We start from the raw sequence: 18,024 nt of genomic DNA on the forward strand, positions 1-18,024 counted from the left end.
TAGATAAATGAACAAATGTTCTTTTTGCTTTTGTTACAGAGGAGGAATTAAATCCAATGAGCTTGTTAATGGAACAGGGCCCTACATAACTCCCTGTTTAATAGACACAGCAGAGATTGAACCTGCTCAAAAGAACAAGAGCAGCGGTATGGCTTTGTGAATTCTGCATGTTTTGTTCCATTGGACGTCCTCTGTCTTACTTTGTAATACACCTATTTCTTTCCCCTCCTCTTAGTGTCCTTTGAGGACAAGCTCAAGGAGAACTTTGCAAAGGGAAGCGCAGAGCTGGAGAAACGACGTCTAGCTCTTGAGGAGCAGCAGAAAAAGGAGAAGGAGAAGAGAGAGAGGGAGGAGAGAGAGGCTCAAGAACGGAGGGAGAGGGAGGCCAGGGAGCTGGAGAACCGGAGGAGGCTGGAGGAGGAGAGGCGGATGGAGAGGCAGAGAGAAATGGAGCGACAAAGGGAAGAGGAGAGGCTGAGAGAGCTGGAGAGGAAGGAGGTGAGTGCCGGAGCAGTCGGGTGATGCTGTCTGGGATCGATGGTCTTCTCTGATAACCTTCTGTCTTCATACTTCCAGGCAGCGAAGCAGGAGATGGAGCGCCAGCGGAGGGACGAGTGGGAGCGTGCGAAAAGAGAGGAGCTGGGCAGGAAGAAAGAGGGGGAGCAAGAGGAGATCTCTCGACTAAGGGCGAAAAAGAAGAGTCTGGAGTTGGAGCTAGAGGCTGTGGTGAGGCTACATTAACACTTATAAATATTCACACCTACAATTCACAGTGCTAATCAAAGCATGGGTGCACCATGATATCATTTACCTGGTCTCACAGGGGAACATGCACAAGCAGATCTCAGACCGTCTCCGCGACGCTCAGAGCAAAAGGCGGATTCAGAAGGCTGAGCTGGACCTCGTCAATCAGAAGAGGGACACCCGCGTTGCAGAGATTAACGCGCTTCAGCTCGAGTTTGAGGTTAACAGAAATGTTTCTCTCGGTTTTCTGCCCTGTCAGTTTTCTGCATGTGTGTTTTTACGCGCTCTCCTCTCGGTTGGTCGCAGGAGTGGCAGAGGAAGCTCTCACAGCTGGTTCCAGAACAACAGAGACTGTGTGAGAAGCTGCAAAACATCAGCCTCAACAAACTCCCGTGTGGGTGACAAATGCCTCCTCTCACGTCACACAGATTAGTCACTGGCCGCTGGTCTGACATGTCTCTGACCTTTGATCTTTGTAGCTGTGACTTTGACCTCCCTGACCGGGACTGTGACGGAGAAGACTGTAAACTGCCGGAGGCTGAAGGACCAGCTTGACATCCTGGAAAGGGAAACGACAGACAAACTGACGCAGATGGAGCAGTACAATAAGGAGCTTAAGGTCAGTGTTTGGTTCAGGCCACTACAGACTCATTCAGACCAAAGTTGTAGGGGAAAAAACAAGAACATAGCCTCTGATATCACCCATAAATTATAGGAGGCACTTTATATTCTGTATTTGTACTGAGACGTGTATGTAGCACACTAAGCTGCCTCCCTTGGCAGTTCTTTAATATCATTCATCACAATCTGAAACTATTTCTTCATGAAACTAACTTTAAGGCTAAAGTTGGGTTTTTCATACCCCGACTTTATTTAGCGTCAACATATTTTGCAAGAGAAGTTTCATAGTAGTGAATATAATCGTGCAGCAAAATTGCTTTAAGATGGATTGCACTGATGTTAAATGAAGCAAAAGCATACTGTTGTTTTTGTCGCACAGCTCTGGCTTGATATTAAATAGCACAAAAACAGGGCGTTTTCAACTTGCTGTGAAATCTTGTTCAACTGGTCACAATAGCTCTAGAGTTTCACCCCTTGGGCAATGGAAACTTAAACTATTTTTGCACACATACAGTCTCTGAAGTCTACGTTTGTCATCAAACAGCCTGATCATTTGATAGCTGTGAATGACGTCCTCTCGGAGTCTTATCATCAGTCTGATGTTAATAACTGGAGCACTAAAACACCTGCTCTCCCTTTCTCTTGGTCTCTGTCTCTTGGTTTGTTTATTTCTTAAGCAGCTTTTAAAGCTTTTAACCCCTGGCCTCTTCTCTTTCTCTTGTCTTCTTCTCCCTGCTACCTGGATGTGTCTTCTTACTTTTTATTTTTGTTCTCTCTGCCTGTTCCTTTGTGACACACTTTTCTTCTTTGCTCTCCTCACCCATCGTCTAAACATTTTGTCTCCCTCCATCGTCACACTGTTATTTCCATAGCTCGGGGATATGGACGACTGTGTCCTCCGAGGCCTTCTGTCTCTGCTGGCCTGCCTCAGCCAGCTCTTCCTTCTCATCAAGGTTAACCCTCTTTCTCTGTCGCTTTATTTCCCACTCTGTACATTTCCCCCCCCCTTCAAGCAACAATCTTAAATCTCCTTTCCTTTGCATCCCGCAATGATTTGATCTGCTCGTTCATCTTTTCCTGCTCTTTTGAATTATTTTTAAATGGAGGTTTTTGTTGGTACCATGCCTTCTTCCTTCGCTGTTGTTTTTCTCTGTGGGATTTGTTCTAGTCTGTGTTTTCTGTGTAAACAGGATGCACCCCGAGGGTAAAACGCACGCACACAGAATGTCTAACCTGCACAACTTCTGTGTTAGAAAGAGAAAAAATATACACATACACATACAGCATGCCTGCGTGTTTCTGTGAATGTTGCTGCTGTTTATGAGAAATCATAAATGGCAAAACAATGTTCATCTTGTCATTCTAAGTGCATCGTGTGGAGAAGCTGTTGTGTTGTGGTTCTTTCAGACTTTTAAGGCTGATAAGAACAAAGGTCTTAGACAGATATTTACATGTCTCCTTGCGTTGCACATTCTGTGACGGCATCAGGAGCTGAGGGAGAAGCAGGTGAGGCAGCAGGCTGTTCTGGACGACCTGCACAGAGTCAAAGAGGAGAAATTGAGGGAGCTCCAGAGACGCCGCGAGGAGGAGGAGAGAGAAAGGAGGAGGAGAGAGGAAGAAGAAGAGGCGGCCAGGTGAATCTCAGGGTTTGTCTGTATTACTCTTGCTTAGACATAATGTGGCTTTATTAAGCTGCATTTACTTCCCACAGACAGGCAAAGCTGGAGCAAGAAAAGAGAGAGCAGGAGCGGAGGGAACAAGAGAAGAGGGAGAGAGAGGAAGAGGAGGCACGGCAGAGGAGGCTTCTGGAGGAGCAGAGGGCCAGACAGAGGGAAGAGGAAGAGAGAGAGGCCCAGGCTCGCCACCGGGCAGCCCAGGAGAAAGCACAAGAAGAGGAGAGAAGAAGGAGAGAGGAGGAGGCAGAGGCGGAGAAGAAGAGGAGGGAGGCCGAGGAGGAGAAGAGACTGAAAGAGGTTGAGGAGGAGAAGAGGAGGAAAGAAGAGCAGGAAATGGGGCAGCAGTTGGCACCCAAGCTAACCACCTACAGAGCCCTGTACTCCTTTGTTGCTCGCAACGCAGATGAGCTGAGTGTAGACGCAGACTGTCTCATAGAGGTACGAAGCACACACTCGCGCTGCAAACACGCAGGATATTCGTCTTTTTAAAATGTATTTAAATGTATTACTCAAAATCTTGTTGCTTTTGATTATCAATTAGTTTTTGTGGGACCTGATCTGTTGGCTTTTTAGGCTCAGTGTCAGACTCGTTAGATAATTCCATTACAGTCCATTTAAAAAAATGCACCAAATGGCAGCAACACCACAAGCACGGTCCAGTTCAGTGGCTCGATTTATCAAAGGTGACACAGCGGTCAAGTACAGCTGCCAGCGTTGGCACATTTGCCACGATTCCAAATTGTCAGCGTGTCAATTCCTGTTCTAGAATACGAGGTTAACTCAGCTTCAAGCTGTGATTTCTTCTGCTATTTTTTTGGGCTTTTTGTTGGCCTACTTTTTGGAATAAGAAATACAGAAAGAGTTTCACCCTTGGCTTGGTTAATAATCCATCCATTGGCTTATCCAGCCAGACCCTGTCCCAGCTGCTAGAGGGCAAGAGGCAGGGTACGCCCTAGAAACGTCACCAATCTGTCACAGGACTAACACAGAGAGGCTAACAAGCATTCACACTTACAGTCAGTTGAGATTCACCAGTTAACCTAATCCCACTCATGTCTTTGGACTGTGGGAGGAAGGCAGACTAACCACAGTCACCATGCAGACACCACACAGAAAGGTCCCAGGCTGCATTCAAACACAGGACCTTCTCACAGTGAGGCAGCAGCACTAACCACTGCACCCCTGGTTAAAAATCTATAATTTTATTTTGATTTTAAGTAATCACTGATGGAGTTAAAGTTCAATCAATTATCCCCGTTATCCCCGTTTCCTCAAGGAGCATCAATTCTGAAAGTGTTAGAATTAAGGACCGATCACAAAACGTTTATCTTGATCCCCTCGCTGCGAATGACTGACTGCAAGTGAACTGTGTTTTCCGTGATGCAGGTGGATGAGCACACGGTCGGTGAGCCTGGCTGGTTGTGCGGAAGTTACCGCGGAAACAGGGGCTGGTTCCCCCAGAGTTACGCTGAGAAATGTCTGACCCCTGCCTCGACTCAAAGTGGTTCCACTTCACCTGGAAAAATGTCCTGTCTGCCACCACCACTAAACACAAGGTAACATAAAACAGGAGGAGCAGATTGAGATTGTTTCTAGGCTTTTAGCTCCTCTGCACTAAAGATAGAACTGTCTGGGTCTTTTTTTTTCTGCTGACTGAAAGTCTGTAACAGCCACCTAGGTCGTTGTAATTTATGCCATAGCACTGTCAGGTTGTTTTTATTCTTTTCTTGGATCCTTCCCTAATGGTTTGTCCCTCTTGTTTTACCCAGACACCCCGATGTGGTGGAAAAAGGTGACAGCCCTCTTCCTGTCCAATCTGATGCTTCACAGGTAGAGCCTGACTGTTGTTTACTTTTATTTCCTGGCTAGATGACTCCTTATTCTTTATAATGAGCAGGTAAACTTTACTGTGACCTACTTCAGCAGCAAAAATGAAGCCCTGTTTCATTTTTGCCTTTGTTTAAAAAGGTCTTTAGTTTTCCAGTTTAGCATGTTAGCAAGTTAGATCCATAATTTGTGAGACAGTTTTTATAGTTTTTGCTCTGTATGTGAAATGCAGACTTTCAGCTTGAATTCAAAAGCTTCAAAAAGAAAATAATTTGCATGAGCTGTTTGGGGAATTGCAGACTTTTTGTATACCCACCCATTTTCTCAATAAGCGGACAGTTGACTGGCAAGCAGTTTCATGGCCAGGTGAGGCCTTTTCTCTTGTTATTTCAAGACAAATGAAGCAGAGAATAACAGATAAAGTTGATTCAGTTCAGATTTTATCAGTTTGCATTGCAATTACATGTACAAGTTAAATATAAGGTCCAAAAAGCAAGTCAGAGCAGGTTGGGGAAGCCATCATTTGGCTGAAAAAGTCAGCTCATGATCCTCTGCATACCACATTGTCTGTCAAACATAGGGGAAGCAATGTTATAGCATGGGTGTGTTTGCCAGTGAAACTGGGTCACTAGTGTTTATTGATGGTGTGACTGCTGATAAATGTAGCAGGATGAATTCTGAAGTGTACAGGGCTGTACTGTCTGCTCAGATTCAGTCATATGTTGTAAAACCAATCAGGTGGCACTTTACAGGGCAAATGGATAATGACCCAAAGCATACTGCAAAAACAACCCAGAGCATGCTTTTCAGTTACTGAAGACAAAACTGAAGGCAAATAAGCAGTAGCTGATGGTGGCTGCAGCAAAGGCCCAGCAGACTATATAGAGGGAGGAAACATGATGTTTTTACAAGTATTAAAACGATCTTTAAATTTAAAATGGTGTTAGTTTGTAGGGGAATGGGTATTAAAAATGGCTGTAGTTTGTCAACAGTTTGGGCAAAATATTCGTAAAACCCCTCGAATTAAAGCCGAAAGCCTGCACTTCAGTCATGTATTAATTGTTTCATTTAAAATCCCTGTTCTGGTGTGCAAAGGTAAAACTATAAAATGTGTCTTCATCCAACAAATTATGGACTTACCTGTAAAACCGGCCAATTACCAGTAAGCTCAAAGTGTAATTTAAGCTTATGGGGCACGGTAATGTTTCTTAATAAGTATCTGGTACTAAATCACAGTATTGGATAAATCAAAATGTTGATGCAATGGTTGTTATAGTTTAAAAAAAACTGTCACAGTCCTGGGTCTGCAGCCCAGTGTTTTGTGTGTTCGGTTTAAGTTTTATTCTGGGAATTGTGGTTTTCTGTTTTGCATTTCCTGTTTTACTTTGGAGAGTCCCCCGTCTGGTGTTCAGTGTTTTGGGTTATGCTTTCCCGTTGTCTTGTCTAATTAGGTTCAGCTGTGTCTCCCTCCTGTGTGCCATTTCCTTGTTACCTTGTGTGTATATTTAGTGTGTGGTTCTTCGTCGGAGGGTCTGCGTATCATTCTGTAGCTGTCCCCAGTTTAGGTTTTGGTAGTGGTTTTGTAGTAATTCTTACAGCCACAATAAAGGCTCATTTTAAGTTTGAACACTCTCTCCTGCATCGTTGTCTGCGCCTGGATCCACACCTCTCAATCTCCACACAAAAACAGGAGTCACCATGGTTGTTGTAGATTGACCTCACAAGGGCACGTCCGCCCTGTAGTTGCTGGTTGATTCAACCAAAAGAGCACATTCACTTCATGGCTAAAAGTTATCACTCTGTTACTGAAAAAGGTTCATGAGATCATTTAATCTTCATGTTTCCCTTCTTAGTTCATCTGTGTTATTATAGTAGTGTATATCTAGACTGTGGCATGATCAGAAATAGGTCTGCTGACATCAACACACATCTTCAGAAACAGCACAGCTGTATATTTATAGCTTTTCTCCAATGGGAGTTCTTCTCTCTGACTCTCTGTGGGTCACACACATTTACAGATGTCTGATGACATCAGTGTTGGCAGCTCTAGCGTTTGTAGGTCATGTCCCATGGTCCAAAGGTGAAATTAGCTGTGTTGCAAGTCCAGGGGAGGGGAGCGTCTAGTGATTGATTTCTTAGATGTACCCATGGTGACAGATCGCTGTTCCTTTGATCACACTCCTCAGTCCTCCGTTCCTCTGCTCGCTCGGGCCCTCTCGTCATGGTCAGCCACTTCAGAAACCCACCTCAGCCTTTCAGGCAGTTCGGCGACAGACGTCATCACCACACTGCTCAGCTTCTCGCAGGGAGACATCATCAGCGTGCTGCAGCAGAGGGAAGATTGGTGGCTGGGGCAGATCAACGGGATGCAGGGATGGTTCCCCAAAAGTTACGTCGCTTTGGAGACGGCTGGCAATACAGAGTAAGAAGACGCACATCCCTTTTGTGTAAAACCTTTAACAACTGAAAGACTTGCTTCACCATGTGTTTTTCCCATCATAGTGTGGATTCGTTGGACACAGCTGATTCAGTTCAACTAGAAGGTAAGAGCAGTTTATCTGTGGAAAATAAGGTCTTGTTAAAGTCAGCGAAGGTTTCCTAACTGCTACTATTGTTGTCCTTACCAGAATACGTGGCCTTGTATACATATGAGAGCCCAGAGGTGGGGGACTTGACGTTTGTCGAGGGGGATGTTGTTTTGGTGTTGGAGAAAGAAGGAGAGTGGTGGCGAGGATGCGTTGGGGACCAGACAGGGCTCTTTCCCTCCAACTATGTCCGACCTGTAGAACTGCCAGAGGTGAGTCAAGCTGAGTTAATGTGGAAAAAAAATTGCCAAATTAAATTATTACTTTATTTCTGCTTTACATTTCATTTGTTAACTTTAGGCATCAAGACCTGGAGGTCCAACCAAGAAACCTGGTGAGAATGAACACACAGGCGGACACTCAGTCCGTGTTTGATGACTCATTCTGTTATTCTCTTGACATTTAAATGATCGAAATTCACTGTTGGCTTTTTCTGGTTGGTCAACAGAGGTTGCGCAGGCAGTCACCACCACTGGGGCCTCAACGATGCATCAGCTTCGCTTGTCTCCGGGGCAACTGATCGTGGTCCTGGCCAAGAACTCCACCGGCTGGTGGCTCGGGGAACTGCAAGTAAGCTATACTATACTTTTTTCATTTTTCTGTTTTAAAGAGCCATGGATAAATTGAAACTGTTAACATCAGAAAAATTATGATTTCAGCTAGAAATTTTTACTTTGGCTGCAAGTGCAGAAGGTCAATCGCACTGCCGAGCGCCGTGTAAGCACAATTAATGAGTCATTATTCTCCTAAATCCACCTCCCGGTTGCAAATGACACATTTCTGCCTCTCTGTGAAAGGAATTTAGAACATTATAATGTGACACCTACTGGATTATATGGCGACGAGAATGAAAAGCTTTATTAACAAAAGGTCATTGAAAACTTGTTGCCATTAGATGCGAAGCAGAATGATTGTGGTCGAAATTACAGTGCAGATATGTGGATATTTCCTTAAATATTAAGGTGGTCCTGTAAGGAAAAAACGCCTGAAATTTGTTTAGTCTTTTTAGTGAGAGTAAATTGAACTTTTGGTTCATGGATGTTTTAATAAACTAGTTAATCAGTCAAATCGCAATAAGCAATCAACAAATTAAGGTATAATGGAAAATGAGTGGCATATCCTTGTTTAATTTAATCCACCACGAGTGTATTGCAAGTAGGAGCAGGTGCTGATGTGTCCAATCAGTGGAGAGCTGATGAGAGGTTAAAAGAGTATTAACAGTGCTGACTATAAAGCTGTTCATGTGCAGCAGTGAGAGGTCAGGATGCAGGAGCATTCAACTATGAGGATGAGTTTGTATCTGCTGACATGTCAGACCAATAGAGAGCTGATGAGGGGTGGGCGGGAAGGTTACAGGAGTAATAACAGTGCTGTCGTCTACAAAGGTCATCAAAGTGAAGGGTCATCTCTCTCTGCATGTTTTCGTGCTGAGGCTGCAGCTGTAGTTTGAGTTGAAGCTCAGAGTGCGACAGCAGAAGTCATATTTGCTGTTAGTACGTTCAGACAATAAGTCAATATGAGTAAGAGTGTCCGAGAACAGAGGGTTTCCACAGCTTTGTCAATCTGTGCATTACCCTCAGCAGCTTGCAGCTTGCAATACTGCGGCTGTTTCAGAGACTTCAGCTGAGCTTTAGTTTAATTTATAGAGTGAATGTACATTCCCATCATGAGAGAGCGTTCTCAAGGTTCAAAACTCTGCCTGTCAAAAAAATCTATTCATCAATTAATGTTTCGATTTAGGATTCAGAAACGATCCAGCAGAAGATTGATTCACTCTCACTGGCTCTTCTCTCCCCTCCAGGCTCGGGGGAAAAAGCGGCAGCGAGGCTGGTTTCATTCCTCTCATGTTAAGCTCCTGGGTCCCTCCAGTAGCAAGTCTTCCCCCTCTCCTCTGCCAGGTGAATGCTGACACACGGCAAACACAGCATTTGATTTACTATAACTGATCTCGTTTAAGTCAGGTTTGTATTTACATTTTTAAATCTGTATATTTAGCTGAGAGATGCAGGTCGAAATTACTTGAACAACCACGACAGTAACTGCTGGAAAGCTTTTATGTCTATGACTTTGAAACTAATTTGGTAAAAAATGCTCATTAATCATAAATTCCTGTCTCAAATTTCAGCTGACAGAACATAATCTTTCAGTGTCATTTCTGTTATTTAGTCATTTACAATGGAGCACCCTCTGCTTATTCTGTCATGCTGATATTTAGCAGACACAGACTTTACCATGGTTCCTCTCTCAGCCTGCAAACATTCAGCATTTAGCACTGATCATAGAAGCAGCAGAAGCAGATGGCGATGTTTTTAGTTTTAGGAGTCCACACAATGAATCCCCAACAGCAACTCAAAAATGAATGCAGTGACGTGGAATTACACACAAGTGCAAATATGTTTACATGAGATGTGCCCAGGTAGTGCAAATAGACTAGGCAGTATTTGCCATTAATTATATCAATAGCATTTAGGAGAAATGAGTCACAGACAATTTTAGTCCTCCAAACAGATGCCTGCCAATGACAGCTTGCAAGCATTAGCTCAAACAGGCTACGCAGCTAGTGTTCCTGGCAGTGCCATATAGCATTCTAGGGCTCTGCCTTAAAAATGACCAAAATCCAGCACGAACTCCTCTTGAGGTGACTGTTGGGACTGGCCTGTGGCTAAATATGCTAAATAAATAAATAAATAGTAATTGAGAGGAAAGTGTTTGTGCTTGTGTTTGCCATGCAGATGCTGGTGCATGTCCGTGCATGAATGTCTGTGGCTAAATAAATAAATATGCAGAAATAAAATGGTAGAATGAGCCAAAATAAAGGTTGTTGAACCTCTCAGCCGTAAAAGGCTGATGGGGTGTTGTTGTCGCCTGGCCGGGTGGGCAGCGTGAATACTCAAGTTTGTGAATGTAAGAACTCGAGAACAAGGTAACGTAGGATTTTGAAATTCAGATCATAGATGCATCTACTAGAAATCTCAGTGACCTCAAGGTCAAGATAAGAGGTCAAATTTTCTGAAAAACCACAGAGGATTTTCAAATTGATACCACAGAGGTGCATCTACTATGAGGCTGAGGCTTAAGACTGGAGGCTGCCAGTATTTTTAAATGTTTGGTGCCCAAGGGAAACCATTTCACTATTTTCACCTTCTTTTAATGTCATCTTGGTCTCTTTAAGGCTTTCTTAGTTCTGTTTTTATACATTGGCCCTCATTGGGTCATTCTACAAATCTACAGCAACAGATTAAGCTTCATATGTCAACTCTGTTCCCTCAGTATGCCAAGTTATTGCAATGTATGACTACACGGCTGCCAATCAGGACGAGCTGAGTTTCTCCAAGGGTCAGCTGATCAACATCCTCGACAAGACCAACCCCGACTGGTGGAAAGGAGAAGCCAACGGGGTAACAGGGTTGCTGCCCACCAATTATGTCAAGATGACAACAGAATCAGACCCCAGCCAGCAATGTAAGTAAAACTTTAATCCTCTCACTGATGGACTGTTTTTTTTTTTTCTAAATAAAAAATAATAAGACAGTTAGCACACATGGAAACTGATAATATTGTGTTTATCAGCTGTAGAAACAAACAAAAATGTTGGTTGGCTTGGCTCACTCCAGGTACAGTAGATTCCTTATCCATGTCAGACCATGGAACCACTGATGGTAAGCCTCGAGTAGTTGGTTCAATCAATCATTGAGGAAATTGGTGAACATATAACCATTACACTTAAAAGGCTCATTCCCATAAAAAGCTTCTGAAATTGATTAATAGAAAATGTTAAATTTCTTCTCCACAAGGCAAAATGATTGGGCCTTTTAAGTATCCCGGACAACATCAACAATTTCAAATCATCAAAAGGAAAGTTTGACATTTTGGGCATGAAGCGTGATGGATACCTCTCTCATCGTATTGTTAGTTAATTTAATCCAGCCACGCTCTGGCTGCAGTTTTTATATTAAGCAGACTAATATGAGAGTGGTATTGATCTTCTAATTTAACTTGCAACCACAAAGTGAACAAAGCGTATATCCCACGAATGTCAAACTGTTCTTTTAAAACAGATGCCGCTGACAAATCACCCCGGGCAACAAAATAATAAAGAGCGAAAGCTGATCTGATTTCAAACTGACACATTTTTCATCATTTTGGTCACATTTCTGGAAACGGCAGCTTCGCTTTCCCTCTCTGAATGCAACACACGGGAAGGCGGTCATTTTCCTCACGCGTATCCCGCTCGCTGCTCATTCATACGTAGCTGCTGAGAAATTTTAAAAAGGCCGATTTCTTAATGAGAGGTGTGCGCCTGAATTAGTATGCACAGCTTGCGTGTTCTCCTCACAGCAGCAGCTGTTAACAAGCGTGAACACACGAGATCTTTAATTAGGATGAACTTGTCGAAGCCACAGACACAAAACGCTCTGATATTCTAATTCCAGCGAAGGCGTTGTCACTCGCACGCCCGCCACACGTAAGGCTGGCGGTTCGCTGCCGATACAAGAGCGCGAGAAATCGCCGTCTGCAGCTGATACGATGAATAATAACATTTACATTTCCAGAAATGCATTATTAATGCGCCTGCATGTGAGTGTCCAGCATTAATATTAAAGCTATATTAACGTCTGCTGTCTCTCCATCTCTTCATCATCTCACTTCCCTCCCTTCCATTCCTCCACTTCATCTGTTTTTTCCCCTCCTTTTCTTCTGTAGGACAGTAACGCTGGCTTTCCTGTCTCTTCTTCCTCCTTTTCCTCCTCTTCCTCTTTCTCACCCCTTCTGTCTGAGCGATCCCGAATTGCCCTGTCGCAACAGGAAGCCCAGCCGCCAGCAAGAACGGCCCACCTCCGCACTTTCCACCTCACCCGTTTAGGACTCTGGTGTTCTGTGCTTCTCTGTTACAAACCCTGTTTTTTTTTTCTTTGGTTTTTGTTTTTGGCGTCCTATCTTCTCAGCTTTAAATGTAAATTTATTTCACCGTACACCCCTTCCTCCTCTCCCCCCCTCGCTCTCTTCTCTCCCTTGTTTTCATTTCTGTTTCTTTAACTAATTAACCAAGGGAGCGAGGCAGAGGCAGCTAGACATGAGCTTTCAAAGCTTTTGTCCCCCGTGATACAAAAGTGTGGAAAGCGTAGTTTTGCTACAGATAAAAGGAAAATAAGAGTTTGATTACAAAAGTATGGAAAATAATATGTAAGAAGCGTCGGTTTAGTTTTCTAAATTAAAGCTATAAGTTAGTATGATGCAGAGTATTCTAACAGGGTCACTCATTCTTGCACTAACAACATTGAAACCTTGCTAAAAATGGACCAATGTGAAGACTCGCTGTTGCTTAAATCACCGGTAACCTTGATTGCTGCTTGCTAACGCATCGCTTGAACTGCAACTGAGATGAAATTGATTGTGATTTTATTATTCGATGCTTATGCACTCTGCCATTTATTGACGCTTCCAAGTACTTAAAATGACACCCACCCTGTACTGAACTGTGATATCACCAGCAAATACATATTTAAAAAAAATAAAATAAAAAAACATGCAAACATTAGCATATCAAGAATAGTCTGAGAGAAACATCTACCACACTGCTGACATATAGGGTTATCATCAAAAGTTTAAATGCACTCATCATGGGCTAGAATGGTGCCGTAATTTTGAGGCTGCACAGCATACATCTTTAATGTCTTAAAAAGAAATGGTTTGAAATTATTTTAGATTTTCTCTAATCCACGTCGCTTTGCAAGTTGGACTTTGACCACACTGGTAGCCATCACCAAGCTTCTGGTGAAATTCTGGCTGGATATTTGAGCACTCTTCTTGGCAGGATTGGTAGTTCGTTTGAACTGGTTGGTTTCCTGGCACAGACCCGGCTTTCAAGCGTAGTCCACAAATTTTCAATTGGGTTGACATCGGGGCTTTGGGAAGGCCATTATTCATTCCAAAATCAGATTTGATGTGTGTTTGAGATCATTGTCCTGTAGACTAAAGTGCCCAACCATATAGCTGCTGATTTGAGTTGAAGCTGAAGAATTTGGAGATTAGTCCTTCTTCACCATTGCATTCACTTTGTCCAGTGTACCAGTACAAGCGAAACAGCCCCAGAGCGTGATGCTACCACCGCCATGCTGAACAATTGGTACAGTGTTTTTAGGTTTGAAAGCCTCATCTTTATTCCTCCAAACATACCTTTTGCCATTGTAGTCAAATAGCTCAATCTTTGCCTTGCCTGACTTTTCTCCAGATGAAATTTGGCTTGTCCATGTGGGCAGCTGCAAATTTCAGTCAAGCTTAAAGATGTTGGTTGTGGACAAGGGGCTTCTTTCTGAGTAGGCACCCTGTCTCTGTCCATGGTGATATAAAACACCCTATGGACACTGTGTTCCAGTATTTTCTAGTTCATGTCAGGTTTGAGCCTTGGTGGTTTTTGGCTCGTTTTTAATTAATTTTCCTTTCATCTGAGGCCATGTCCACACTAATACATTTTCGTTTGAAAACGTATCTTTTTCTCTCTGTTTTGGCCTTCTGTCCACACTGAGATGGCAGTGTGGACAGCGAACCCAGAGCCTTTTTGAAAACGATGACACATTTTAGTCATGTGATGCAGTCATGTGACCAATTAAACTAAGATAGCGGAGGACATCACACAGCAGTTGTTTTGTGTGCTCTCAATTCTGACAGCCCTATTAAAGATTAATTCAGTTTGTACATGCTTCAGGTAGCTTTTCTTCAAATTCTTTGACTCTCAATCGCTTTTGCAACTTTGTACTTTTGTGTGACTCGCAGCAACAACTCCACCTCATTGTTAGTCCGTTTAAAAAAACTCGGTGCTTTTCCTCGACATTTTGCCGTTACGTTTCAAAGAGCCGGAAAGTAAATAAACGACAGACAGAAATAAGGCAGGTCGAATCGTCTTGCGTTTCACGCATGCGCAGCACAGGGACGTAAGCGTTTTCGGCCGTTTCGATGTGGCTGAACAACTCTGTGAAAACGCATGAAAACGATAGTGTGGACGTGGAGCGTTTTCAGACGTATACGCCGTTCTCAAATTTATCCGAGCTAGTGTAGACGCAGCCTGAGGGTGACATCGTGGGTTTTGCCAAAGTAGTGGCAGTTGTTTAGTAATGACTCCAAGAAATCTTCCCAACTCGTGTAATTCTATAATTCTGCTTCTTATATCTTCTCTGAGTTCCTTGGACTTTCCCATTGTTCTGAGTATCCGTCAATCGAATGAGTGTTGTCAAACCTTTTTATGTTGGCAAAGAGAAACTACCAGTTGTAGTAGAAACTATCATGAGAGGTTAATAGGCCTCAGTCTTGTCGAGTTAAAAGCTATTGTAGAACCTTGTTTGAGTCTGTGCATATATTTTTGACATTGTGTGGATTATAGAAGCTCCAAAATCAAGTCAAGCATTTGGAATCAGTTCTTGTTTTTTAAAGTTATTAAACATGTATGTTGTATAATTCTTCCACTGTGGAATTAATTATTAAAAGCCCCAAATTACCATGACGTTCATGCTCGTGATGCGTGTATGTAAACTCCTGACCACAACTGTACATCCAACTTTTGCCAAGATTGAACCTCAAAGACTTGAACTACCAGCTGAGTCTTCCACTGCTCTGTCACTCAAGCATTAGCTACTTTATCCATTTACACCTATGCAATCACTAGGAGTGAGCACTCCACCATGAAAGGTGCTTTATTTTTCTTTACCTTAGTGTTCTTGGTAGCAGTGTTGTTAGCGTTGGCATCGCTTATGTTCATGTACTGCGACTACAATGTGCCTCACTCTGTGCATTAAATGTAAATTAGACGTCATCGAAGTGATAATAAAGGGAGATTTTAACATGTTTTTGAACGCTCGCTGTATTTTCTCACACACCACATCAGTGATTGAGAGGAAAGTGTTTGTGCTTGTGTTTGCCATGCACATGCCGGTGCATGTCCGTGCATGCATGTCTGCACGTGTGTTTGCATGCGCATGGATGTGCTCCTGTAGGGTGTGCTGACCTGATGACGCTCGACACAATGACCCCTCAGGAGAGGAAAAGGCAGGGTTACATTCACGAGCTCATCCAGACCGAGGAGACCTATGTCGAGGATCTTGAGCTAGTGCTAGAGGTACCGATGGAAACATCGGCATATTTGAACATTATTAACACTTTTCTGTCATTTTTTTCCCGTCCTCACCTGTTTGCATTTGTTTCTGCCTCTTAGGTCTTCTACAAGCCCATGTCTGAGTCAGGCCGTCTGACTGAAGCTGAGATGGCAGTTATCTTTGTTAACTGGAGGGAATTGATTATGTGCAACTCCAAATTGCTCAAGTAGGTCCCACGTGTGACATTGTTATGAACCATCCTGACATCTAAACTATTAAACCCTACTGCTCTGCTAGAATAAACATTTATGAACTCTTTCTGTGAAAACGATCAAAAGCAAATGCACAGAAAAACTGACACTTATTTCATTTCTGCAAGTCCATAGACTCTGAAGGCTTGCAGAACTCATCAGATACTCCATCTATTTATGTTTTGTGAGGTTATGAAATGGTGTTTCACATCCTGATCATCTGTGACCTCCCTCCAGAGCCCTGCGTGTCCGTAAAAAGACAGGAGGCGAGAACATGCCCGTTCAGCTAATAGGAGACCTGCTGGCGTCGGAGCTCGCGCACATGCAGCCGTACATTCGCTTCTGCTCCTGCCAGCTCAACGCCGCAGCGCTGCTGCAGAGCAAGACCCACAACCAGCCTGACTTTAAAGACTTCCTCAAAGTACGAGCCTTGGATAATGGATATTGTGAAAGGAAAAATAAATAAAACGTTTGCTTTTGTCAGATGCAATAAAATATCTCTGCCTCTGTCTGCCTCCTCTTGAGCAGAAGATTGCAACTAACTACCGCTGTAAAGGAATGCCGCTGTCCAGCTTCCTCCTCAAGCCCATGCAGAGGATTACACGTTACCCTCTACTCATCAAAAATGTATGCAGAGAAATGCTGTTTATATGTAACTCCATGAATCCCGCCTACCACTTGTTTAATATTCATCTCCATGTCTCTTAATTTGTTGCCTGTGCTGTGCTTCTTGGTAAGATCTTGGAACACACCCCAGATGGCCACGCAGACCGAGGCCCTCTCCGAGAAGCTCTGGAGCGAGCCGAGGAGCTGTGCTCTCAGGTCAATGAGGGGGTTCGGGAGAAGGAGAACTCAGACAGGCTCGAATGGATACAGGGCCACATGCAGTGTGAGGGGCCCATAGAGGTAAGGACACTCAGACACGAGTATCTCGACTCTCGAGTCCCTGCTGCTATATTAAATATGGCCTCTGCAAAGCATTTCATGTCTGACAAGTCTTGAGCTGTTATCCAGGGACAGCAACAATTCCATTCTTAACTACAACGCTTGACAGTTTGCTTATTTTCGAACAACTTTCCTCAGCCATGCCTTGTTTTCTCTGCACTTTTTTCCCCCCCAGCACTTGGTCTTCAACTCGCTGACTAATTGCCTCGGGCCTCGCAAGTTGCTCCACAGCGGTCGGCTGTACAAGACCAAAAGCAGCAGAGAGCTGTGGGCTTTCCTCTTCAGTGATTTCCTCCTCCTCACACACAGTGCCAAACCCTTCTCCTCCTCAGGATCTGACAAGTTATTCAGCCCCAAAACAAGCATACAGCTCAAGATGTACAAAACGGTAAGCTAATCTCTGGTATAATATATATAAAAATATATATAAATGCACAGATGAACTATTCTTTCTCATCGTTTACGTTCTCTCGGCATTTGCCGATATGCATTTTATCTCCGCCAGCCTCTCTTCCTGAACGAGGTATTGGTGAAAATGCCACCCGACCCGTCCAGCGACGAGCCGCTGTTCCACGTCTCGCACATCGATCGCGTTTACACTCTCAAAACCGAGACCCTGAACGAGAGGCACGTGTGCAAAAATCTCGCGTTCTGTGTAACCACACGTCCGTGTTTCTGCGTGAAGCACTCACACATTTTTACTGCTTCCATTAGGGCAGCGTGGGTCCAGAAAATCAAAGCGGCGTCTGAACATTTCATAGAGACGGAGAAGAAAAAGAGAGAGAAGGCTTACCAAGGTAAACACAGCTACACGCTCATAAATATATCAGCTAATATTGACTATTGACTTTATCCCTTTGCAGAGCTGGTATTCCTATCATCTCCTCCGCTGCTCCCTTGTTAACTTTCCTTGTAGTGCCGGCTTGAGCTGAATGATATAATGACAAGCAGTTTCTTAGTGTCATCTGACCTGGAATCTGCTTGATCTGAAAATGATTGTTTGGTGGTCTCTGTGCGGCACCTTCACAAGTTTTCAGGAAATCAGACTCTACGACTCGTCCCTATGACCACTGGACTGTTTTCACCTACAGTGTCATATTTATACCGTGCACCGAGTATTCATTTGCACGCACTGGAGCTTGAATGGAGTGCTTTATTTTTACTTCCTTTTATTCCAGAGTTGACATTTTTCAGTCTGCATATTAAAAATCTACAATAAGTCAAGCCCCCTGCCAGGGTTAACAAAGTGTTCTTATTTGAACCTTGAAGTATGCATGTGTGTATTGTT

General features: G+C 43.6%; 1 protein-coding gene across 9 annotated transcripts in view; it reads left to right on the top strand.

Annotated features, from left to right (window-relative positions):
- Window positions 1-18,024, top strand: part of itsn2a (intersectin 2a) — a 58,598-nt gene that overhangs the window by 39,245 nt on the left and 1,329 nt on the right. For 6 of the 9 annotated variants that reach the window (XM_042226877.1, XM_042226866.1, XM_042226863.1 and 3 more), the window contains 27 exons: window positions 40-146; window positions 236-498; window positions 577-726; window positions 824-964; window positions 1,051-1,138; window positions 1,224-1,363; window positions 2,238-2,318; window positions 2,854-2,999; window positions 3,077-3,479; window positions 4,428-4,597; window positions 4,811-4,871; window positions 7,055-7,290; window positions 7,371-7,411; window positions 7,496-7,665; window positions 7,754-7,787; window positions 7,902-8,023; window positions 9,255-9,351; window positions 10,724-10,915; window positions 11,068-11,112; window positions 15,442-15,563; window positions 15,660-15,766; window positions 16,029-16,212; window positions 16,320-16,418; window positions 16,530-16,697; window positions 16,912-17,124; window positions 17,242-17,363; window positions 17,451-17,533. In XM_042226877.1, coding sequence (XP_042082811.1) covers window positions 40-146; window positions 236-498; window positions 577-726; window positions 824-964; window positions 1,051-1,138; window positions 1,224-1,363; window positions 2,238-2,318; window positions 2,854-2,999; window positions 3,077-3,479; window positions 4,428-4,597; window positions 4,811-4,871; window positions 7,055-7,290; window positions 7,371-7,411; window positions 7,496-7,665; window positions 7,754-7,787; window positions 7,902-8,023; window positions 9,255-9,351; window positions 10,724-10,915; window positions 11,068-11,112; window positions 15,442-15,563; window positions 15,660-15,766; window positions 16,029-16,212; window positions 16,320-16,418; window positions 16,530-16,697; window positions 16,912-17,124; window positions 17,242-17,363; window positions 17,451-17,533 — 3,785 coding nt within the window. The remainder of the gene's footprint in view (window positions 1-39; window positions 147-235; window positions 499-576; window positions 727-823; window positions 965-1,050; window positions 1,139-1,223; window positions 1,364-2,237; window positions 2,319-2,853; window positions 3,000-3,076; window positions 3,480-4,427; window positions 4,598-4,810; window positions 4,872-7,054; window positions 7,291-7,370; window positions 7,412-7,495; window positions 7,666-7,753; window positions 7,788-7,901; window positions 8,024-9,254; window positions 9,352-10,723; window positions 10,916-11,067; window positions 11,113-15,441; window positions 15,564-15,659; window positions 15,767-16,028; window positions 16,213-16,319; window positions 16,419-16,529; window positions 16,698-16,911; window positions 17,125-17,241; window positions 17,364-17,450; window positions 17,534-18,024) is intronic. The other 3 variants (XM_005914304.2, XM_005914305.2, XM_014337853.2) reach the window with 3 other exon arrangements.

This window comes from Haplochromis burtoni, unplaced genomic scaffold (assembly GCF_018398535.1).
Source record: "Haplochromis burtoni strain Fernald_Lab_line unplaced genomic scaffold, NCSU_Asbu1 Contig_8, whole genome shotgun sequence".
NCBI classification, from domain to species: domain Eukaryota; kingdom Metazoa; phylum Chordata; class Actinopteri; order Cichliformes; family Cichlidae; genus Haplochromis; species Haplochromis burtoni.